This window comes from Erpetoichthys calabaricus, chromosome 1 (genome assembly GCF_900747795.2).
Source record: "Erpetoichthys calabaricus chromosome 1, fErpCal1.3, whole genome shotgun sequence".
Lineage (NCBI taxonomy): Eukaryota > Metazoa > Chordata > Cladistia > Polypteriformes > Polypteridae > Erpetoichthys > Erpetoichthys calabaricus.
Window position 1 is genome coordinate 118,952,165 of NC_041394.2, and position 25,358 is coordinate 118,977,522.

At 38.7% G+C, this 25,358-nt stretch overlaps 1 protein-coding gene across 9 annotated transcripts in view; it reads left to right on the top strand.

The window, feature by feature from the left end:
* The first annotated feature begins 2,554 nt into the window (after positions 1-2,554).
* The window catches only part of dgki (diacylglycerol kinase, iota), a 268,192-nt gene continuing 245,388 nt past the window's right edge, over positions 2,555-25,358 (top strand). For 8 of the 9 annotated variants that reach the window (XM_051933240.1, XM_028805890.2, XM_051933243.1 and 5 more), the window contains exon 1: positions 2,555-3,127. In XM_051933240.1, the coding sequence (XP_051789200.1) occupies positions 2,952-3,127 (176 nt within the window). In that variant the 5' untranslated portion in view covers positions 2,555-2,951. Of the gene's footprint in view, positions 3,128-12,369; positions 12,468-25,358 lie in introns of those variants that run through there. The other variant, XM_051933254.1, reaches the window with a different exon arrangement.

Here is a 25,358-nt window from a genome sequence, read left to right on the forward strand (position 1 = left end):
GTAAGGAGACCTGGGATCGCTTCCCGGGTCCTCCCTGCATGGAGTTTGCATGTTCTCCTCGTGTCTGCGTGGGTTTCCTCCCACTGTCCAAAGACATGCAGGTTAAGTGCATTGACAATCCTAAATTGTCCCTGGTGTGTAGGATATCGCGGGTTGGAAGATTGACTGACTGCAATAATCAAAAAACTTCAAAAACATGTTCCACACAGTGAAAGTACATAAAATAAAACAAAATACAGATATAAAACATGTTCATTGTTATACATATAACTTCTAAATAGCTTCTGCACACTGTCTGGATGTAACAAGTCCAGTACAACACTTTAATTCTTCTCGTTAGGCGTACTTTAAGCTTCACACACACACACACCCCATTATGTATTTATTGGCATCTGTACGTTGTCCACTGCTATAATGCCACTATTTTACTTATTTTATTTTATTTATCCATCCCATCCATCTGAAATTGCTTCATAAAGTTTAAGGAGCCTTGTGATGACAGAGCCTATTGCAGTATCGCATAGTACCAAAGTCACCATTGTATGTAGGGCTTTTCCACAGGGCTGTCTTAACATATGGGCACTGGCTTGGGGCATCAGGAGCATAGGGGTCCAAGATGTTTCTAATGCCTATATATGTTTCTGTTTTGCTATCAAAACGGGGCCCCAGTGCACAACTTTGCCCGGCGGTATACTGTATGATGCTGTTATGGCCGTCCAATGAGGAGAACACTTTGCACAGATTACTTGTTCACATATACTGAACAGCTACAGTAGGTATTATCCATTAATGAGATAGCAATGATTGATTCTTAACGTCTTTCACATTTTTATGAATTTCCACAGGATCATGCTGACTACTCCCCAGTGAAGTTACATTTCCTTCTGAAAGTGCATCTGTAAATAGCACTTTGGAACTCATTCACTGCAAATACAGCATGTAAGTGATACGTCTGAACACATTCATTTTGAAAACAATGAGACTTTCCTGATCCAATTCATTATAATAACTATTCATTCAAAATCTGTACTAACCCCTACTCTCTCTTCTGTTTCCTTTTCCGGTGTCCTGTTGGTGGTGGCGCACGCACCACCATCTACCCAAAGCACCATGATGTCCCAACAATGATGGATGGATTAAAAGCCAGAAGTCTGTATGACCATCAGCATCAAGTGACTCCGTGAAAAACCCGAACTACAAAGAGGACTATTTCATTTATGTTAGGTAGAATGCCCAGAGGGGACTGGGCGGTCTTGTGGCCTGGAACCCCTACAGATTTTATTTTTTTCTCCAGCCTTCTGGAGTTTTTTTTTGTTTTTTCTGTCCACCCTGGCCATCGGACCTTACTCCTTTCTATGTTAACTAATGTTGTCTTATTTTAATTTCTTACTTTGTCTTTTATTTTTCTTCTCTTCATTATGTAAAGCACTTTGAGCTACTTTTTGTATGAAAATGTGCTATATAAATAAATGTTGTTGTTGTTGAGTGAATAGGACACACATGTGAAGCATTGTCATGAATCAGAAGACTGTCTGTAAAGCGCCGCTGCAAGACAAACTTCTCTCAGAAAGTGAGAATAGAATTGTGAGGGAAGCATAAACATCTAGAATTAGAAGTGTCTTCAATGATTAATATATTTTTGCACAAATTTCTATTTGTGTCCCAGTCTTGTATAATTATTAAAAAGTTTAAAAGTCCATATTCATATTTTTTATTCCTCATACACGAATAGGCAATATATTTTCACTTTTTAAATAGATTACCAATGACCTTTAAAAATGCATTTGTGCAGAAGTAAAATAAATCATTTAATAAGCAAATACAATGCAGTTACATTTCTTAGCTTTATCATGTGTGTCACCACAGAGCTTAAAACACTTTCACTGACATGAGCTATCACCTGACAACCACTGAGCTCCTGATATGAGTCACACCTGCAGAGGCTTTGGAACATGGAACCCACAATCTGAGCCTCGGCAGAAATAAAAAGAAAGAAACCTTCATGGAGCTGCCTGTAAGCAGGACTCTCCGATGTCTGTTGTATCTGTGGGACGCACTGGGGTAAATGGTGCTTTCTGTCATAATGAGGTTGCCGAAAGAAAAACGGCAGAGAATCATAGATTTCATTTAACTGAAGTACATTGCTAGTATTTTAAACGGCGCCTCACTAAGATAGACATTAAGAAAAATATAATTTCTGCAATACAGATACGGCTTTTAGCAGCTAATAGTAATAAATAAAACAGAAGATCTGCCAGTTTTGTTTTCGTACTCTCTGTCGGCAGGGATCTTCTAAACATTGCACAAAAATGACATTTTTCAGATTAAAAAATAATAATTACTCTATTGGCAGTTACATTTCTGAGGAATGAGCTCTCTGTAAAAAAAACAAATGTTAAACGATAACTCCGGAAGGCAGAAAAGGAAAAGTCGAATGTATCCAATAAGTAAAGAGCAACTGCGCAAAGAACATAAACCCACAAAACTGACAGGTGCACAAGAGATACATAACCATAAATAACCTTTGCTGAATTCGGATTTTGAAAATGTTTTTTTCGTTTGTTGGAGAGTCGAACCGCCGGTGTCGTCTGCAGAGAAGCCACGCGTCCAGGTGACGCTGCGACTCCCGCAGCTCCCCCTGGCTCAGCCACCCCGCCACCTCACTTACTGTCCCCGGGATGATGCTGCGCTAGGAGGAGGGGGAGTATCCCAGCATGCCCTTCTACAGCCGAAGATGGATGCTGCAGTCTGGCGCTGCTTTAGTTCGTCGGGCTGACATTTCCAGTTGCCGTCGCGCCCAGCATCCCAGTGCTTTTTTTTTTTTTTTTTTCTTCTTCAAACTAAACCTTTGGTCGACTCATTGTGTTACAGTATTAGGACTCCTGCAGCTGCAGTCACCTTTCCCTCATATGAGGGTCCAGCCAGCCGCGCCTGTATAAGGGGGCAACAGCATGGACCCTCTGGGCAAACCCTACACGTCTATGAGTGTACCCAATCCTGATACCAACAGAGGAGAGGGTGACCTGGCAAAAAGAGACGGCGACATCGGCGCTGGCCAGAGAGACGCTGACGAGTCACTGGAGGAAAAGTTAAAGGGGATGACAATCAGAAAGCAGACTTCGTACAGGTAGGATTTGGACAGATTCTGTGCTTTCAGTCTTGTTCGTGGTAGCCTTATCGGGAAAAGGTGCGAGCTGGCAACACTCTGCTAAAATACTGCTTGAAAATTACGACAGAATAGGTGAAAGGGGGGCATATAAAAATCAAGACTGTTAAAAAATAAAACAAAGTGGAAATCGCCTTTCTATACTTGGAAGTGCCGCTGTTAATCCTCGTATCCTCTTTTGTGTAAGACACACGTTTCACGAGAAATTCAGACGTTGCCTGGCGATTCCTTTCTGATCGCTACTTTTTAATGACCTCGTGTGGGCACTTTTCATGGTAGAGAATTCATTTTTTTTAAACTGGCAACAGACGGGCAAGCTGTAAATGTCACTTAGCGCGTTACATGTCAAACATATTCTAACCAGAATGCTTGTTTAAATCAAATAACGTGGCGCATCGTGCGCAAAATCGTAGAGATAGATAGATAGATAGATAGATAGATAGATAGATAGATAGATAGATAGATAGATAGATAGATAGAATTTAAAATATTGCGATTTATTATCAACTGGTTTTTTTTCATTTAAAACAGTTATTTGCAATTTCATACATAGATTCGTTTATTTGATACAAGCTTAGTCATTAGGCAAACAATGACACCAATTATTGTATGAATATAAAATGAATTCTTTATTACACTAAATATACATGCCTAGAAAAAGTTTCAATGAGTGCTTTAAAAAGGAAGTTTTTTATATTTTATTTTATTTTATTTAATTTTCGGAGGAAACTCTTTTATATAAATGAAATTCATTGAATGCTCAGAGTTCAATACAATATTTTGCACTGGAACCTTTTTATTTGAGAAATTTGATACAGAGCACGGCCATCCATCTTCTGTCAATATTTATTTTACATGAAGATCTTGTGCATTTTCTTTGTTATGCTTAATTTTGTGGCACAGTGCCAGTGCTGCTGCCTCACAATTTCTGGAGACTGGGTTAGAAACCTGAATTTCAATTTTTATGTTATCCCTGTGTTTGTATGGATTTTTGCTTAGGTGCTCTGGTTTTCCATCCGTATTCCAAAGATCTCATTGTGAGGCTGATTAGTGAACTTTGGTTTTATATAGCACCTTTCAGTTACCTCTTCATCAAAGAACACATCTAAACTCAGTCAGAAAATACATTTGAAAGTAATCATATCTAGTATAAGATCATTTAATGCATGATACTAGGCCAGAGCAACTGGGGTGGCCATCCTGGGCTTCATTTCTAGGGGCCAACTGGGAAGTGCACCTCATCATTAAAATTCACTTTTGAAATTGCTATCTTTAACATACCTCAAGGGAAACTGCAACAATTTCCTCCCTTGACGCTGTCTTTATCACCAACACTTCATCAGGTAAGTTTGACGTTAGTGGTGTTTTCCCCCAACCGTCAGTCTTCTCTGTGTATTTGTGCTGCAAAAGCCTTGAGCTGAATCCAATTAAAATAGGCATCTATGCCTTGCATCTCATGCTGCTGTTAACTGTTTCTTTATGTTCTGATAAAGTGATTTCTGACAAGGTGAAGTTTGCTGCTTATATGTAATGTCTTTACTAACATGAGGTGTGATATTTAATGGACATGGCATATACATTATATATATATATCCATCCATCCATTTTCCAACCCGCTGAATCCAAACACAGGGTCACGGGGGTCTGCTGGAGCCAATCCCAGCCAACACAGGGCACAAGGTGGGAACCAATCCCCGGCAGGGTGCCAACCCACCGTAGTATATATATATATATATATATATATACAAACACACACACACACAGGGGGATCTACACCCTGGTTGAGTTTTCTCAATCCCTATGTGATACATTACATTCAAACAACTACTTACAAAGTCTGCTTTACGAGTGAATGTTGGTGTGTGATCCAGCTGTGTGTGATTATGTGTGCCTTACAGTAACTGGCGTCTTATCCAAGGTGCTCTTCTTCATTCTTGGGGCTGAAGTGCCAGTAATAGAGTCTCTTCCTGTGACCCTGAAGAAAGAAACACACTTACACAAGAAAGGTAAAATATATGTTTTCATTAGCAAACAATGTTTTAGTATGTGAACCTGAAATATTCCATCCTTCTTATAAAGTAGGTTTAGTCCATTGCAAGAATCCTATTCAGACAGCAATATGCTTAAGACCAGAACTGGAGACTCCCACACAGAGCCAGCTTAGAGTTGGCAATCAGCCTAATGTTCACATCTTTGGGAGGTGGCAATAAAATGGAGTATCCACACACAAAAAAATGTCTCATGCCAAAACACTAAACACTATGTGTGATCTTTTAGCATTACATTTTTTCATTTATCTTTTTTTCTCTATGTCAATAAACTCAACTTTTGAATGTACTTTATATTTTATAGTTTATATATGGTTATTTACAATATTGCCAAGATTATGTTCAAATTTGCACCAAAGTAAAATTCAGGTATGTATTGATAAAGTTCTGACGTGTGTGCTAGTGCCAGTTAAGCAAGCCTAGTCACTGTACTTGCATGCACATTCACTGACTTGGACTCACGTGTGGATGGCGATCAAGTCAAAGGTTGGTTCCTGCCTTGTGTACGGTAGAGTTAAACTCCAATGGTTAGATGAAACTGGAATAACCTTCCATTGGGAGCAACACTGGCCAAAAAACCTGAATGACTATGGCTTGTTCAGAACAACTCTACAGGGCCTTAAAAAAATGCCCTGCCAGGAACAGTCAAAGGCTTAAAGAGGCTCCTCCTTGGGTCATAGGCAAAGGCTCAAAAGCAGCTTCCCCATGCTGGAAGGGAATCAGGCCGCAGCTCTGGAGTAGCCCCTTGATGTGGACTTGGACAGAACAGATCTCTCCTAAGCCTGAATTTGACCAGGAAACTGGACCTTTCCAGGCTAGGGTGACTGAACCTGGGCAGTGGCTCAGGCTGAAGGCTCAGGCTGAGTGGTAAAGACTGGAAAAGTTGTCTCATTTTGGACAGTAGTGAAGACTGGAATTGGTGGCTTTTTTGGACAATCTCTTCTCCACCCAAGATAGGGTCTTTAGTTAGCAGGACTGGAAAGGCTTCCATTGGGCCTTCAAACATGGAAGCATGTGGAACAACAAGATCGTCCTTAGGCTGTAATGACTGGACTGCATGAGCACCCTCTGAACTCAGAGACTGGAGCTCATTTATTATCTGCCTTATTTTGTGAGCTATTCTGATTATTCGCTTTAGTTTTATTTTTCCTAGTAGTTTTCAACCTCTTACCTTAAATGTGTTTCTATGTTCTGAAAACATATTGAGCTTCATTGTTGAAATGTTTTTCATCTGTCTTATCATAAACCCCAAAACAAAATTTTACTCAATTAGTTCTAATTCTATGGTGCTGTGCTCAACTGAAGGTATTAATGGTTCCGTGATCACAGAAATGCATCGTACCTGCAACTGTAAGATATTAACGTGGTAATCATCAACTTACTTCTCATCCCGTTTCTCAACAACTTTTCCAATTCATCTAACAGATCAATTACCGCTTTGCATAACCTCTCTTCCTGCTTTACCAAAGTTACAGTCTTTAACAGTTTTAAAATTGTAGTAGACTAATCAGAAGGACGCCTCAGAACATAATTACAATTAAGTTTGGCTAGTTTGCATCTCAAAGTAGTCTTACGTGGATTGGGTTTCTATAGTTATGAGATCAGAGCATTATGATTATAGTTATGAGTTAGCAAATGAGGTAATTAGCTGGCTAATTTGAAGGGAATGAACTATTAAAATGGCAGAAGAAAGAGTTTTCTACTCAAGATATATAAATTATTAAAATACAAGGATTAAAGTAAGAAACATAAAGAGAAATAGTTAATCAAATCCAAATAAACCACAAATAATGCAAATAACAAAAAGCAAATATAATAAAAAATCTAATATATATTCAGAGGAAATCACAGAAAGATAATTTAACCCTAACACACTCAACAAGACACCAAGAGTAAAGTAATAGAAACCCATCACAAGGATGGATAGCTATGAATTACAGGTTGCAAATTATTAAAAGCTCTGATGGTTAGACAAAAAACAGGTTAATATTTAAAGGGAATGAAATGCTTAAGAAACAGTGAAGCAAACACTGAGTGCATATATAGGTTAAACAAACTGCTATAATACTAAAACCTGGAACAATTAACTTAACTGAAATGCAACATGACAACCAAACTAAATTTTACCACATCTGGGAACATAACGTAACATAATTGTAAACCTGCTTACTTCAATTCATATTTGTAGGGGTCTGGAACTGTCCCTGCAGCATTTTGAGCAAAGTAGGAAACACCCTGGAGAAGGTGCCAGGCTATTTTACGACTTATAATAAAAATTTCAGAAAATGAAAAGGGAAACATAAAATGATAAGGTCTCAAAATGTGATTACTTTGGATTAATGTCGAACATTCAAAAATAGCCAACAATCTGCCTATTATTTTATTTTGTATATTTAAACATTTGTTGTTTGTCCATGGTATTTAGCTGCAGTGAACATGTGTTTTTGCCCAGTATTTAAGATCAATGTGTAAAACATGTAGTTACTCAGCTTTTAGATGGACTGCACTAAATCTGCCCCTGTGCGGTCATGGGAGAGTCTATTATCGTACATCGTACCTTACCCTACCGTGGGAGAGTCTGTTACGGTACACTGGCATCTGGAAGGGTTTTCATTTAGTGTTGTTTTTGTAATACAGCAAGTAGCATATATATCAATAATGCAGAAACCTAGATAAAAAAAAAATCTTCAAATGTGGAGTGACAGGTAAATTCTCAAAACCTTTCAATCAGCTCACACATGCAGAGCCATTCATAGCTTTATACAAAACAAATAAGATTGCACTATTTCAACAAACTGAAAAAGACATGAGCATATTATAAAAATAAAAAGGAGTGAAAACAAAAAAGCAGTATTGGCAGAATAAACTTGGAAAGGACATGATATCAACCAGAGAGAATAATACATTACCAGTAATGGCGCACTGCACGATAACGTGTAGTGAATACACTTGACTTGAGCATTCATAGTTGTTTTGTCTTGGTAGAGTAATATATATTGCTCTACTTTCCCCTATTGTATTATTAATATGTAGCCTTTGTCAGAATGCCTAATCTCACAGACTTACCACTGTTTATAAGGTATTATAGTATATAACTTATCCCCACCTTTCCTTCTATATCTATAGGCAATTAGGTGTAGTAAAAAAGACAAGCAGGAGTTAAATTACACATAAAATAATGTATTATTGGTAATATTCATAAATAATAACAATATGCAAAGTACATTTGAATATTGGCAACCGTACAACCTGATTTGTAGTTGAAGACTTGTAGTTATTTAAAATGTCTCTAGTTAAGGCATCATTGTTGCTCAGCTTTCTTCAGAACAGGCCATATGCCTGTTTCAAAATGGCTACCGAGCTGTGGTCTCCATTGTGTTGTCCTTTCGTTTCATGGTGTGATGGTCTTCATCAGATGTTAGTAAGAGAGATTCTTCTTCATCATGTGTTGGTTAGTAAGAGAGAGAATGTGGTTGAGCAAGCAGATTTATAGATTCTCTGTCCAACCCCTAGATCCAATAGGACATCATGGTACTTAAAAGCTTCTGATCCAAGCCATTTCCAAACAGCCATACTTCAGACCAATGGGGGAATACAACATCTTAAAACCTGCCACCCCCCAAGACCATATGTTAAAGTAACCTGGCTTCCTTGCGGGGTTTGAAAGACTTTAGCAGAGAAACACTCGCCAAACTGGTTTAAAGCACACCCCCACAACTCTGTCGTAAAATTCAAAGAAACTCAGTTGTAAAGGGGGACAAACACGAATGCCTCTCACCAAAGTAACACTAAATTACATTGCTTTGCCTAAATTACAAATAAAGACATACAAAATATTTATCAAGTTATATGCAAAATCTCACAACAATAGTTTTCATCCTCTTTCTTTGTACGTTTAGCATTTGTTTGCTCAGAGGTTGATGCACTTGCTGCTTCCTGAGCAGCTCTTCTTTTCTCCACCTTAGTGGCCTGCTTCTTCTCTTCTTTTGTCGGCATCTGTTTGCGTTAAAACTGATTAAGTCAGTGTTTGTGTTGCAATTACTTAGTACGTTTTCTTTAATTCTTCACTTAAGCTGGCACTTAAGTCTTGAATCTGCCTCAAGAATGATTTAAGATATGAAGATATGAAGATGTAGGGGAAGTGATGGTGAAGGTGGTAGGGATGAGAATGGCGCCCGTATGCATGCGCCGCATGGCCGTCCTGCTGGCTGCTGCCGAGAGTTGATTCTTTGATAAAATAAAATAAAAATTAAAAGAGGAATAATCTTGGAAGTCAATCATCACCCCAAAATGGATAGTAGACGGCACGTAGTATATGTGTACCAAATTTCAGGTCAATAGGTCAAACGGTTTGCGAGCTACAGGTGATTTAAAATCCTGGACAGACAAATGGACAGCCACGGTAGCGTATTATATATAAAGATAGAAACAGGTAAACCATTTAAAACAAGAGAATGTGCATCAAGGCATAGTGGAGTCAATTTCAGAGCTGAAAAAACAGTTCTAGAAGCAAGAGAGAGAAGATGTGGCCCATCCGCTGTGATTGAAATGTTTTTAACTAATGAAGCTTCACCAACAGACCTGAAATGGCAGACAAGAAATTCACTCAGAGGTTTGAAGCCAATTTTTGGGACAGTGAAAAGACCAGTTTCAGAAACTCTTTGCTGTCTTCCAGGTTAATGTGGGCTAAGCAGCACAGGCAGGTTTTGATGACGTGTAGGAGCTGTGTTCAAAGTTAATCGTAAGCTTTTCTGCATCTACAGAAAATGAGTGTCTTTGAGTCAGTTGTAGTGAGTTTAGATGAGTGCATTTTAAAACTTGCCACCTTAGTTGATAAAGTTTTGCAAAGAACTTTAGCATTTTACAAGCAGTGAAGGGACAGGGTGTGGCATCATTATGCAAAGGGAGACCTAAGCTTTTACTGAAGTCAATATTATTTGAAAAGGTTACTGTTAAGTACAACAACACATTTTTTTATTGGTGATGATGGAATTATTTTACAAGATCAAAATTTTGAGGTTAATTCTTGCTTTAAATGGTATATTTGAAAAAAAGCACCCCCTAGTAGTATGACCTTCAGGGTATGTGTGCCTCAGTGATACATACAAAGAGCTGTACTGTCTGGGGATGTGAGGTCCTATTAGGGCTACCCATAACAAATTGATCCACTGGGAAGGGTCAGACAAAGAACAGTCCTTATTTAACCTTACTGAATATTCTAATTAAATCAATGAGAACCCATATCAGGAATACAGTGAGATGTTCTTGTAGACAGACCTGTGTGACTGAGTCACCCAAAAAGCCTAGTCGTGTTCAGCCTGAAAAAAAAACACTGTGTAGAGCCACCATGTGAGCCATAAAGGGTAGAAACATGCAAGCCATACACGGAGAATCAAACAGGCATAGGATTTAAATCCAGTGCATTTAATCTTTGAAGCAGTTGTGTTAACCATGAACACAACTGTGTATATTTTTTCACACTCAGAAAAGGTGGAATGAATCTAAAGCAGTGTGTCTTTATACTGTGACTATTTCCTGCTCAACTCTTTTTAGGTTGAGAAAAATGTTTATCTGATGCTGCAACCCCCATGAAGCCCTGTGGGAGTCCGAGGCACCGCTACCCAGGGAGGCTGTCATCTAGCATCCAGGGGGAGATATTGGGTTTCCCATGCTTGCTGCCCTAGAACATATGGTGCAGGGGCATCCCGGCCGGGCAAGGGCCCCGGCCATCCGTCACAATATATATATATATATATATATATATATATATATATATATATATTTATATATGGTTGAAAATAGTTTACTGTCAAATAAATGCAAAGAGTACACGACACGTGTTTCGCCCTCATTCTGGGCTCATCAGGTGTACACACTCCACTGCACTCCCTCTCGGGAATCGAACCTCGGACGTCAGCGCCAGAGGCGATGCCCCTAACGTTGCGCCACGGCGTGTGGTTCATTTATTTGACAGCATGTAGATCGGGGTAATTACATTCACGGCATTCGAAGTCTGTGTCACAATCTGATTGTATGGGTGGTTACCTACCAGGTAACGCTTGTGGTTGGCCAGCAATCTGCTAACATCCGCCACGGTGCCCTCAGTTTGTGAAGAGCAGATCATAGAATGGTTGAAAATAGTTTACTGTCAAATAAATGCAAAGAGTACACGACACGTGTTTCGCCCTCATTCTGGGCTCATCAGGTGTACACACTCCACTGCACTCCCTCTCGGGAATCGAACCTCGGACGTCAGCGCCAGAGGCGATGCCCCTAACGTTGCGCCACGGCGTGTGGTTCATTTATTTGACAGCATGTAGATCGGGGTAATTACATTCACGGCATTCGAAGTCTGTGTCACAATCTGATTGTATGGGTGGTTACCTACCAGGTAACGCTTGTGGTTGGCCAGCAATCTGCTAACATCCGCCACGGTGCCCTCAGTTTGTGAAGAGCAGATCATAGAATGGTTGAAAATAGTTTACTGTCAAATAAATGCAAAGAGTACACGACACGTGTTTCGCCCTCATTCTGGGCTCATCAGGTGTGCACACTCCACTGCACTCCCTCTCGGGAATCGAACCTCGGACGTCAGCGCCAGAGGCGATGCCCCTAACGTTGTGCCACGGCGTGTGGTTCGTTTATTTGACAGCATGTAGATCGGGGTAATTACATTCATGGCATTCGAAGTCTGTGTCACAATCTGATTGTATGGGTGGTTACCTACCAGGTAATGCTTATGGTTAGCCAGCAAGTCAGCTCGAAGTGATCACTCGAGTGAACGCAGCTTCACAAAAAAACAGATCCTTAACAAACTGTTATTGGTATATTTTTTCCGTCAATTTTAAAAGGTTTTCTTTTCTTCTTAATAAAAATTTAAAAGCAGTACTTCGCCGGTGCGAAGCGCGGGGATTTGAGCGACTGACACATACAGACATATTCATGAGTGCAGGTACTTCGGAAAGAAAGCACTGTGTAAACCTAAACTTTAAATTAAGTTCATAGACCTACAAAAGGTTGCCATTGATTTGAGGCAAGATCCTTAACAAATTGTTATTAGTATATTTTCCCTCAATTTTCATTATTAATATTATTATAATTATTATTATTTGACAGGGTCTCATATGTTTTCTGACTCTTACAGGGCCCGTTAAAGTTTGTTTTGACCAGCACTGCTCCATGCGACTAATTCTTATGCATTCTTCTGCATCCTTCCCATAATGGATCCAGCATGTGGCCATGGTAACTGTGAGGTCAGTTTCTGCTACTCCATACTAGCAGTTAAAGTATGCCTACCAGTAACCCACATCAGAGCCACAGAGCCTCAGTTACAAAGAGCTGTATAGTTTGTGACTATATGGCCAACTGTCTAGTCCAAAATAAAGCTGTAAATTGGTACATAACTGTATCGGAATATATTGTGAAAAGATATACACAACAATGTTAAAAAGTTGGGTTTCTAAAAAGTGACATAACAGCAGAAGAAAAGATAAAGGTTTAATGTTGTAGTCTGTCATAAGTAATTGGTAATTTGCCAATAGGGTCATTTCCACTGTAGAGGTAGTCCTTCAAATGGTGACCTGTTCTAGTCTGCATTGTCTGTATATACTGTTGAAACCAAAAGAGGTGGAGTCAAGTTGTCACCCAGAAGTGACGTTTTTAAAAGTTGCCCAGATTTTTTTTCCTTGAGACGGCAAGGTAAGCAAAGTTGGTGACACTGGCTGTGAGATTTTCCTCCTCCTGGTCCCTTGTGTCCTCACAGTGACACTCTCAAAACACTTATCAATCCCATGTATATGACCAAGTGTATCTGTTATTTCATGATAATGGAAAAAGACATTGCCTACAGAAATAAAATATATTATTTTATATAAATATCAGCTTACATAATGCAACAGAAGAAATTATCTTCTTGTGTAAAAAACATTTTTCAACTGCTATGGTCACAGTAATGGCTACGTTCTAAAGTATGAGTGCATCATATGATGATCCTTGGAGCTTCACATACACCATGAGGATGATGAGGTCAGCATTACACTCATAACCACACTATTTATACTTTAATCCCATTTGTAATTGTGCCAGTTGGAGTCATTAATTGTTCCTGTACTTTCTTCTACTTGTTCTACTTTAATGCAAAAGATTCTTTGCAGAATATGATAGCATTGTAGCGACTTCCGCGTTCAGCTCGAATAAAGACGAAGTAAAAAAAAAGACAGATGTAGTAAAGTCTCTCAAAAGTTTTACTTGAACAGTCAAGAAAAGAAACGCCGGCCTCAAAAACCCCAAACGCCAAAAAAAAAACCTTCTAGTACCCTCTCCAACCCCTCCTCCTATCCCGAGACCCCTTTACCGCATTAATCAATACCCTGCTGTCAGTCTTCTGTGCTGTACTCTGCCCTCCCTCAATCGGACCTAACAGTCACACACACAAAAAAAAAAGAAAAGGCTTCAACCTGGCTGGGAAGCTACAATATCACGAAACTCCACTTTATTTGACTTTGCTTTGGAGTATTGGAAAAAAACTGAAACTTGATGTCTTAAGAGAGTGGACTGAATGATGTGAATAATATCCCTGTGTAATCACCAGAAGAAGCCTGAAGCAAGAACAGAGAGGACTGCTGTTATCTTAGGAGATGTATTGTGCATGGATAATTAATGTGACAATCAAGGTCATTGAACAGCAGATGAGGCAGTCCAGTCAAGATACACTTCTTCTTATCAAGCCAATGCCATTGCTAAGAATTCATCAGAAATTCCATGTGTCATGTTAAGTTGTGCAACTGGACATAGGCTTGAATTAATACCTCTCATCTAATATCAATAACTTATTTATAGACACACAAAATGCTAAATATTTTGCAGTATAAAAATTGTATGCTGCAGGGGATAGTACAGTAGATGACAGACATTTTTGGCTGAGAGTGAACATCAACTTGAAATAATAACTACAAGCTGACTTATTTTTTCTCTTTGATTTCTTTCAAATGAAGCAAAACACTAATAATTTAGGAAAGACGATCCATTCCACTTCAAACCATAAACAATAATACTTTAGAACAGTGGAATAAAACACTGTCAAAGATTATAACAGTAGAGAATCAGGACCAAAATAATTTTTATCACATCATCCACTCAAGTCAAATTAGAAATTTGGCTGAAATAAAAACAATAAGAACATTGTTGAAAAAAATATATAAAATAATAAATGCATTTAACTCAGGCCTCATTTCACAATGTTTACCACAATTATGTTTATTTTGAACAAGCAAAATACCCGCGCTTCGCAGCGGAGAAGTAGTGTGTTAAAGAGGTTATGTAAACATATATATACATAAACATATAAACTTATACTGTATATACATATCTACATATACACATATCTACATATATACATATATCTATACTAATAAAAGGCAAAGCCCTCACTGACTGACTGACTGACTGACTCACTCATCACTAATTCTCCAACTTCCCGTGTAGGTAGAAGGCTGAAATTTGGTAGGCTCATTCCTTACAGCTTACTTACAAAAGTTAGGCAGGTTTCATTTCGAAATTCTACGCGTAATGGTCATAACTGGAACCTGTTTTTTGTCCATATACTCTAATGGAGGAGGTGGAGTCACGTATCGCATCATCATGTATTACGCCTCCTACGTAATCACGTGAAGTGAAAACAAGGAAGAGATTTACAGCACGAGTCAAACGCGGGAACGAAGGTAAATGACATTAATTGTTGAGTGTCTTTTAATACTGTGTAATTGTTGAGTGTCTTTTAATACTTTGTAAGCATACATATTAACAGATGTGCAATTAAACGTGTGCATTTACGGGGTGATTTCTCAGGCTTAAAGTTCGAAGTGATCACTCGAGTGAAGGCAGCTTCACAAAAAAAACAGATCCTTAACAAACTGTTATTGGTATATTTTCCCTCAATTTTAAAAGGTTTTCTTTTCTTCTTAATAAAAATTTAAAAGCAGAACTTCGCCGGTGCGAACCGCGGGGATTTGAGCGACTGACGCATACAGACATATTCATGAGTGCAGGTACTTCGGAAAGAAAGCACTGTGTAAACCTAAAGTTTAAATTAAGTTCATAGACCTACAAAAGGTTGCCAGTGATTTGAGGCAAGATTGCCTTTCTCCTGTACAACTATACGTTGCATTCTCAAGAGTGTGCTTGCACAGCTTGGTCATATTACAACCGGAGTGCTGAACTGACAACGTGATATACAAACAGAACAATCGTAAAAAACAGGATTAAATAAAAAGGCTGCTACCGTTGGCAAAGCAACGAAAAAGGAAGACCTTATATGATATTCGTTTATAAAACAGCGGAGAGGCTGTGTGAAGTTCAGTTTCACAAAAAACAGATCCTTAACAAATTGTTATTAGTATATTTTCACTCAATTTAAAAAGGTTTTCTTCTTAATAAAAATTTAAAAGCAGTACTTCGCCGCTGCAAAGCACGGGGATGTATATATATAGATAGATAGATAGATAGATAGATAGATAGATAGATAGATAGATAGATAGATAGATAGATAGATAGATAGATAGATAGATAGATAGATAGATAGATAGATAGATAGAGATTATATATATATATATATAGATAGTTAGATAGATAGATAGATAGATAGATAGATAGATAGATAGATAGATAGATAGATAGATAGATAGATAGATAGATAGATAGATAGATAGATAGATAGATAGAATCTTGCCTGAAATCAATTTCAACCTTTTGTAGGTCTATGAACTTAATTTAAACTTTAGGTTTACACGGTGCTTTTTTTCCGAAGTACCTGCACTCATGAATATGTCTGTATGCGTCAGTCGCTCAAATCCCCGCAGTTTGCACCGGCGAAGTTCTGCTTTTAAATTTTTATTAAGAAGAAAAGAAAACCTTTTAAAATTGAGGTAAAATATACCAATAACAGTTTGTTAAGGATCTGTTTTTTTTTGTGAAGCTGCCTTCACTCGAGTGATCACTTCGAGCTTTAAGCTTGAGAAATCACCCCGTAAATGCACACGTTTAATTGCACATCTATCTATCTATCTATCTATCTATCTATCTATCTATCTATCTATCTATCTATCTATCTATCTATCTATCTATCTATCTATCTATCTATCTATCTATCTATCTATCTATCTATCTATCTATCTATCTATCTATCTATCTATCTATCTATCTATCTATCTATCTATCTATCTATATATATATACATCCCCGTGTTTTGCAGCGGCGAAGTACTGCTTTAAATTTTTATTAAGAAGAAAACCTTTTTAAATTGAGTGAAAATATACTAATAACAATTTGTTAAGGATCTGTTTTTTTGTGAAACTGACTTCACACAGCCTCTCCGCTGTTTTATAAACGAACATCATATAAGGTCTTCCTTATTCATTGCTTTGCCAATGGTAGCAGCCTTTTTATTTAATCCTGTTTTTACGATTGTTCTGTTTGTATATCACGTTGTCAGTTCAGCACTCCGGTTGTAATATGACCAAGCTGTGCAAGCACACTCTTGAGAATGCAACGTATAGTTGTACAGGAGAAAAGCAATCTTGCCTCAAATCAATGGCAACCTTTTGTAGGTCTATGAACTTAATTTAAACTTTAGGTTTACACGGTGCTTTCTTTCCGAAGTACCTGCACTCATGAATATGTCTGTATGCGTCAGTCGCTCAAATCCCCGCAGGTTCGCACCGGCGAAGTTCTGCTTTTAAATTTTTATTAAGAAGAAAAGAAAACCTTTTAAAATTGAGGGAAAATATACCAATAACAGTTTGTTAAGGATCTGTTTTTTTGTGAAACTGACTTCACACAGCCTCTCCGCTGTTTTATAAACGAACGTCATATAAGGTCTTCCTTTTTCGTTGCTTTGCCAACGGTACCAGCCTTTTTATTTAATCCTGTTTTTACGATTGTTCTGTTTGTATATCACGTTGTCAGTTCAGCACTCCGGTTGTAATATGACCAAGCTGTGCAAGCACACTCTTGAGAATGCAACGTATAGTTGTACAGGAGAAAAGCAATCTTGCCTCAAATCAATGGCAACCTTTTGTAGGTCTATGAACTTAATTTAAACTTTAGGTTTACACAGTGCTTTCTTTCCGAAGTACCTGCACTCATGAATATGTCTGTATGCGTCAGTCGCTCAAATCCCCGCGGTTCGCAAAGGCGAAGTTGTGCTTTTAAATTTTTATTAAGAAGAAAGAAAACCTTTTAAAATTGAGGGAAAATATACCAATAACAGTTTGTTAAGGATCTGTTTTTTTTGTGAAGCTGCCTTCACTCGAGTGATCACTTCGAACTTTAAGCCTGAGAAATCACCCCGTAAATGCACACGTTTAATTGCACCTCTGTTAATATGTATGCTTACAAAGTATTAAAAGACACTCAACAATTACACAGTATTAAAAGACACTCAACAATTAATGTCATTTACCTTCGTTCCCGCGTTTGACTCGTGCTGTAAATCTCTTCCTTGTTTTCACTTCACGTGATTACGTAGGAGGCGTAATACGTGATGACGCGATACGTGACTCTGCCTCCTCCATTAGAGTATATGGACAAAAAACAGGTTCCAGTTATGACCATTACGCGTAGAATTTCGAAATGAAACCTGCCTAACTTTTGTAAGTAAGCTGTAAGGAATGAGCCTGCCAAATTTCAGCCTTCTACCTACACGGGAAGTTGGAGAATTAGTGATGAGTGAGTCAGTCAGTCAGTCAGTCAGTCAGTCAGTGAGTCAGTGAGTCAGTGAGGGCTTTGCCTTTTATTAGTATAGATAAACGTCTATACAGGTATATATAAAATTCTCTTCACATTTGAAACGGAAATTACGTATGACCACGCGATATGGAAATTACGTATAACCACAGAACACATTATAATACAGGAACCTGCACGACTACTTACTGTCCCTTAAGGTGAGTTTGGGTCACTAAAACCCCGCAACATTCAAGGTTGCTTTTGTGATCAATTGTTTTAAGAAGATGTAGAGTTTACATCTAAGAAGATGTACAGACCTCTTCATGTAAAGGGTTGGACTTGGGAATTGTTTGGACTTTCTGCCCGTTAAGCACAGAAGGGTAGCGTCCACATTTTTTTCTTAAATCACAGGCACATAGTACAAGGTTGTCAGGCAGAAATTTGAACGTTCACATAGAAAATGTAATTTCTATACCACAGTGGTCGTGTAGCGCCTTTCAAAAGGGATCTTCTACCGAGAGATGATCCAAATACATTTTAGCTGCTGTTAGTGCTACTTACCTGTTGTGTTATACCACCTTTAAAATGTAGTTTACCCGAAACCACTCCAGCAGTGCTCAATGTATCTTTACTTCTTAAAATATTAATGTTTTACTGTTTACTAACTTACAGACTACATTTTATTTTTTTCCCTTGCACTCAGTGAGTGAAGCCACTGGGTAATCAGCTAGTAATAAATATTTTTGAATAAAATGATTTGCAAAGGGGTGGCACGGTTGCGCAGTGGTAGCGCAGTGTGCGCCCTGCGGTGGGCTGGTGCCCTGCCCGGGGTTTGTTTCCTGCCTTGCACCCTGTGTTGGCTGGGATTGGCTCCAGCAGACCCCCGTACCCTGTAGTTAGGATATAGTGGGTTGGATAATGGCTGGCTGATTTGCAAAGTCTTTACAGGATTTGCAGTGCATCCGGAAAGTATTCACAGCGCATCACTTTTTCCACATTTTGTTATGTTACAGCTTATTCCAAAATGGATTAAATTCATTTTTTTCCTCAGAATTCTACACACCATAATGACAACGTGAAAAAAGTTTACTTGAGAGTTTTGCAAATTTATTAAAAATAAAAAAATTGAGAAAGCACATGTACATAAGTATTCACAGCCTTTGCCATGAAGCTCAAAATTGAGCTCAGGTGCATCCTGTTTCCCCTGATCATCCTTGAGATGTTTCTGTAGTTTAATTGGAGTCCACCTGTGGTAAATTCAGTTGATTGGACATGATTTGGAAAGGCACACACCTGTCTATATAAGGTCCCACAGTTGACAGTTCATGTCAGAGCACAAACCAAGCATGAAGTCAAAGGAATTGTCTGTAGACCTCCGAGACAGGATTGTCTCGAGGCACAAATCTGGGGAAGGTTACAGAAAAATTTCTGCTGCTTTGAAGGTCCCAATGAGCACAGTGGCCTCCATCATCCGTAAGTGGAAGAAGTTTGAAACCACCAGGACTCTTTCTAGAGCTGGCCAGCCATCTAAACTGAGCGATCGGGGGGAGAAGAGCCTTAGTCAGAGAGGTGACCAAGAACCCGATGGTCACTCTGTCAGAGCTCCAGAGGTCCTCTGTGGAGAGAGGAGAACCTTCCAGAAGGACAACCATCTCTGCAGCAATCCACCAATCAGGCCTGTATGATAGAGTGGCCAGACGGAAGCCACTCCTTAGTAAAAGGCACATGGCAGCCCGCCTGGAGTTTGCCAAAAGGCACCTGAAGGACTCTCAGACCATGATAAATAAAATTCTCAGGTCTGATGAAACAAGGATTGAACTCTTTGGTGTGAATGCTAGGTGTCACGTTTGGAGGAAACCAGGCACCGCTCATCACCAGGCCAATACCATCCTTACAGTGAAGCATGGTGGTGGCAGCATAATGCTGAGGGGATGTTGTTCAGTGGCAGGGACTGGGAGGCTAGTCAGGATAAAGGGAAAGATGACTGCAGAAATGTAAAGAGACATCCTGAATGAAAACCTGCTCCAGAGCGCTCTTGACCTCAGACTGGGGCGACGGTTCATCTTTCAGCAGGACAACGACCCTAGGCACACAGCCAAGATATCAAAGGAGTGGCTTCAGGACAACTCTGTGAATGTCCTTGAGTGGCCCAGCCAGAGCCCAGACTTGAATCCGATTGAACATCTCTGGAGAGATCTTAAAATGGCTGTGCACCGACGCTTCCCATCTAACCTGATGGAGCTTGAGAGGTGCTGCAAAGAGGAATGGACGAAACTGGCCAGGGATAGGTGTGCCAAACTTGTGGCATCATATTCAAAAAGACTTGAGGCTGTAATTGCTGCCAAAGGTGCATCGACAAAGTATTGAGCAAAGGCTGTGAATACTTATGTACATGTGATTTCTCAGTTTTTTTATTTTTAATAAATTTGCAAAAATCTCAAGTAAACTTTTTCACGTTGTCATTATGGGGTGTTGTGTGTAGAATTCTGAGGAAAAATGAATTTAATCCATTTTGGAATAAGGCTGTAACATAACAAATGTGGAAAAAGTGATGCGCTGTGAATACTTTCTGCATTGTATAATTGTATTTTATTTCATGAAATATCTTTTACAGTACATTTTAAACTTCCTAGATCAGTTTACATACTACTTATTTTCACAACACATGGAGAGATGGCTTAATTAACCTTGATCAAAAAAATAATAGGAGTTCTGCATACTGTAGTCAGAAAACTAAACATTTGAAATCTTCCAATTCATTAATTTTTGAGTCTGCTTTTTAGAATTCAGGTTTTCAGGGGACCAGATCCATCCTAGCAGCATGGAACATAGCACAAACATCAAACCTGGATGAAATGTCACATTATATCAGGTTTAGAAAAGCAGTATATTGACGCCCGACACGGCACAGAGAGACACTGAGGCACACGTAAAAACAAACACAAATTTATTATCAAAGCACAGATCAAAACAAAAACACACTCTTCACCACCACCCCTCCTGGCAAGCGTTGTCCTCCTCCTCCCGACTCCAACTCCCAATGGTGGCTGCTGGCTACCCTTTATAGCCCACCTGGAAGTGCTTCAGGTGATTGATGACCTAGATACTGCTGCCTTTCCGGATCGGGCTCAGGAAGCCATGCAGCTCTGCTCTGCCCCAACAGGGCTGAGCTCCGGAGTCCCATATCTGTGGCCCCGATGCAACCCAGGGGGGCTGCCACCAAACGTTCCAGGGGAAATAGTATGCCACCCACGGCTGTTCCACCGGACCAAGTATCGAAGGGGCATCCCGGCCGGGCATGGAATCTGGTCATCTGCCACACAGGGCATTCTATCCAATCATCCACACTACTACATTTTCACTGGCTAAGTAAAAGTCTCCAATTACCTTGTACATATTTTTGGATTGTGTAGAACAAAATAAAAACATACTAAAAAAATAAGTAGACAGTGACCTCCCTAGGAAAGTGAACCCAAGTCTATAAAGCTTTTAGCCAGAGCACAGACCACAGCAACAATTAACAATTCGTAAAGTAATTCATACAGGTAAATTTCTTTCTTTCTTCCATTGTCAGGGAACATGCTACTACTTGTAAAAATCTAACTTACAGATTGATATTTTACAGTTATTGAAACCTAATTTCTATGTATTTACATGTTATGAAAATAAATTCAAAACATGGCTGTTTAATATTTAATTAGTATTTATAAGAGCCAATCTTAGAAAGTTAACTCATATTAGTGTTTACTTAATTTGAGTAGAATATAATTTTCTTTCATAGCCATAGACAATGGTATAGCCTTTTACCCCCTGTACGTTAATATGAGATATAACTTTCCTGCTATAACTAAGAGACAGTGTGTTAATTGAGTCCGTTGTTGTTTAGAACAGGTCCCAGTGCTAGCAGGGACTGAAAGACCCATTTACAGCACGACAATGGGAGAGACATACAGTTTTTTGTTATGAGATGAATGTTTTGCCTTAGTAAGCATCTTAGAAACATTACAAAAGTGTAGGCAAGAACAGGCCATTCAGCCTAACAAAGCTCACCAGTCCTATCCACTTAATTCTTCCAAAATTACATCAAGTCTAGTTTTGAAGGTCCCTAAAGTCCTACTGTCTACCATAATAGTTGGTAGCTTATTCCATGTCTATGGTTCTCTGTGTAAAGAAAAACAAATGTTTGTGTGAACTTTACCTTTAACAAGGTTCCAACTTTGCCATGTGTTCTTGATGAAGTCATTTTAATTTTTAATTAACAGTCTCAATCCACCATATTACTTTCCTTCATTATTTTAACCACATTAATCACGTCTCCTCTTAATCTTCTTTTGCTTTTAATCTTTCCTCATAATTCATTCCCTGCATACCTGGAATTAGCCTAGTTGCTCTTCTTTGGATTTTTCTATTGCTGTTATGTCCTTTTTATAGCCTGGAGACTAAAACCATACACAATAGTCCTGATGAGACCTCACTATTGTTATAAACCTTAAGCATAGCCTTCTTGGACTTGTACTCTACACATCATGTTATATAACCCTATCATCTTTTAGCCTTATTAATGGCTTCTGAACACTGTCTGGCAGTTGATAGTGTTGAGTTCATTACGACACCTAAATCCTTCTCATAAAGTGTACTTTAAATTTTCAGGCCATTGTGTATTCAAACCTGACATTTTTACTTCCTACATGTAATACTGTACATTTACAGACATTAAATTGTATCTGCCACAAATCTGCCCGAACCTGTAGTCCCTCTATAATGATTTAACAGATTCTAGATTATCTATCAATCCACCTAGCCTGGTATCACCTGCAAACTTATCCAGCTTGATATTTATATTCCTATTCAAAAATTTTATTTTATTAAAAATAGCAGCAGCCCTAGCACTGAACCCAGTCGGACACCACTCTTAACATCAGCCAATTATGATATAGTTCCATGTACCATATCCATCTGCTTCCTGTGTCTGAGCCAATTTTGCACCCATCTGCACACAACACCCTGAATTCCCACATCTTTTAGTTTGATGCCCAACCTCTTATGTGGCACCTTATCAATTGCTTTCTGAAAGTCAAAAGAAATAATGTCATAGGCTCCACATCGATCATATCCTTTTGTTGCTTCCTCATAGAATTCCATCATGTTGGTAAAACATGACCTTCCACATCTAAACCCATGCTGACTGTTCACTAACATGTGTTGCTCAATGTGTTACTCAGTCTTCTTCTTAATAATTTCTTTCATGAATTTGTCTGTGATGCACATTAAGCTTATCCAGTGCACAGTAACTTCCTAAAAATAAATGTCACAGGTTTATGTATGTACTCACTAACTTCCTTAAGAACTTGAGGATAAATGTTATCTGGTTGCATTGGTTTGTTTGATTTCAGCCTATTTAATCTTAGAAGCACTACTCCCTCAACAATTTCCTAATCCCTCAGTACCTCCTTAGTATTCACTTTACTGTTGGCAGCTTATCAAAATGTGAGTTTAATACATTTGCTATTTCACTGTCTGCATTTTATAATTCCCATTTACTATTCCTGATTCACTTTACCACCTCCTTGGCTGTTTTTATACAACTAAAGTACTGAAAGAATCTCTTTGGCTCGCTTTTTTGCCTTATATGCAATATTCCTCTCTAATTGCCTTTTAGCTTCCCTCATATCCTTCTTATTGTTTGCCCTCATGCTCTCATATGCCCTATATAAAAGATTTGTAAAGCACTATATAATATAGGACGGCACGGTGGTGCAGTGGTAGTGCTGCTGCTGCCTCGCAGAAAGGAGACCTGGGCTCACATCCCAAGTTCTCCCTGTGTGGAGTTTGCATGTTCTCCCTGTGTCTTCATGGGTTTCCTCCAGGTACTCCAGTTTCCTTCTATAGTCCAAAACATGCAGGTTAGGTGAATTGATGATCCACAATTAGCTGTAGTGTGTTTTGCTGCAATGGACTGGCGCCCTGTCCTGCCTTGTCCCCTATGCTAGCAGGCATAGGCTCCAGCAGACCCCGTGACCCTGGTCAGGACCGACTATATAATATATACACATATTAATATGAAAAGTGCAAGATGGTGAATGGTGTCCAATCTTTGAACTTTGTTGGAAGTCTTACAGAATTTTGTTTTCTTAAGTAGTGTCATTGTTTTGTGGCTGTTATGTGTGTAGCTGCGTTTTCCCAAAGTTTCCAAAATTCTGCAGCTCTAACTCAACAAATGGGATTCAACAAGGGCCTGATGCGCAGAAATGATTCCACAGACAAAATATCTTCATTTTTTTAAAGTTTAGTTAAATTTCAAAGTAAAACAGTTCACACAAAAAAGAAAATTAAAATAGCAAAAAATGGGAAAAATTTATAAGAAAAATTCAGTTCTAAGCTTAATCTTGTTACATCTTAAATCGTTACTAATTACTTATAATTTCTGAACCATTTCAAAACGGTCAGAAAACTGTATGCTTATCCCATCTCTGAGTAGAAAATGGGTCTTTCAAGTCCCTGTTTACTGGGACCTGTTCTAAACACAACTAAATCTAATATCACACTGTTTCTCAGTTATAGCAAGGAGATTCTATCTCTTACTAACTTATAGGGGGAAAAGACTATACCATTGTCTATGACTATAGAAGAAATTATATTCTATTCAAATAAAGCAAACATTAATATGAGTTTAACTCAAAACTTTAACTTTCTAAGATTGGCTCTTACATTTCCGGCCCCTAACTGGCTATGCAGGAACGGAGTCAATTACTATACTTTACTTCAATATGAGCCAGTTAACTTTATATTAACTATTGTTTTCAAATCACTAGCAATAACACTGCAAACAAATATTTTAAAAATTTCTCATTTTAAACATTGGCTGTTTCTTGCAGCAGGCACAGTTTATTCACGGGTCTGTCCAGTGTGCTGGTTTTGGTTTGCACACAAACTCTCCTGAATGCACCTTTGGCATCTGGCATTGTCTTGAAGACTCGACCCATTACCCAGGAATTGCGAGGTGTTTTGCTTCTTCTGGCATTGCAGCTTTGCAGAGTCTTCCTCCAACTCTCAGTATTCCATCTTGGATGATTGGGTCAAGTTTATAGATTTGACTGTTCTTTTTAACACGTCTTTTTCTTTAAAGCCTTTAATTCTTCTGGAAATTCTTGATGTTGACTAAGGCAGATAAGCTCCGTTTCGGCTTTAGCTAAGTCATCTAGAGAAATTGGATTTGTTTTTAAAGTCAGTTTATACCTTTTCATGTGCTTTGCAGTGAGTGATTGTTGTTCCTCTAGATTACTTTTAGTCTGACTGACTTCTAGTTGGAATGTTTTTCTTTCATTTCTTAAGTTCAGCATTAAGTCTTTAAACTTGAGGAACCAAGCCATTGCTTTCTTCAAGCGATGCCAATCTGAAAAGTAAGTGATTAGTTTATGGAT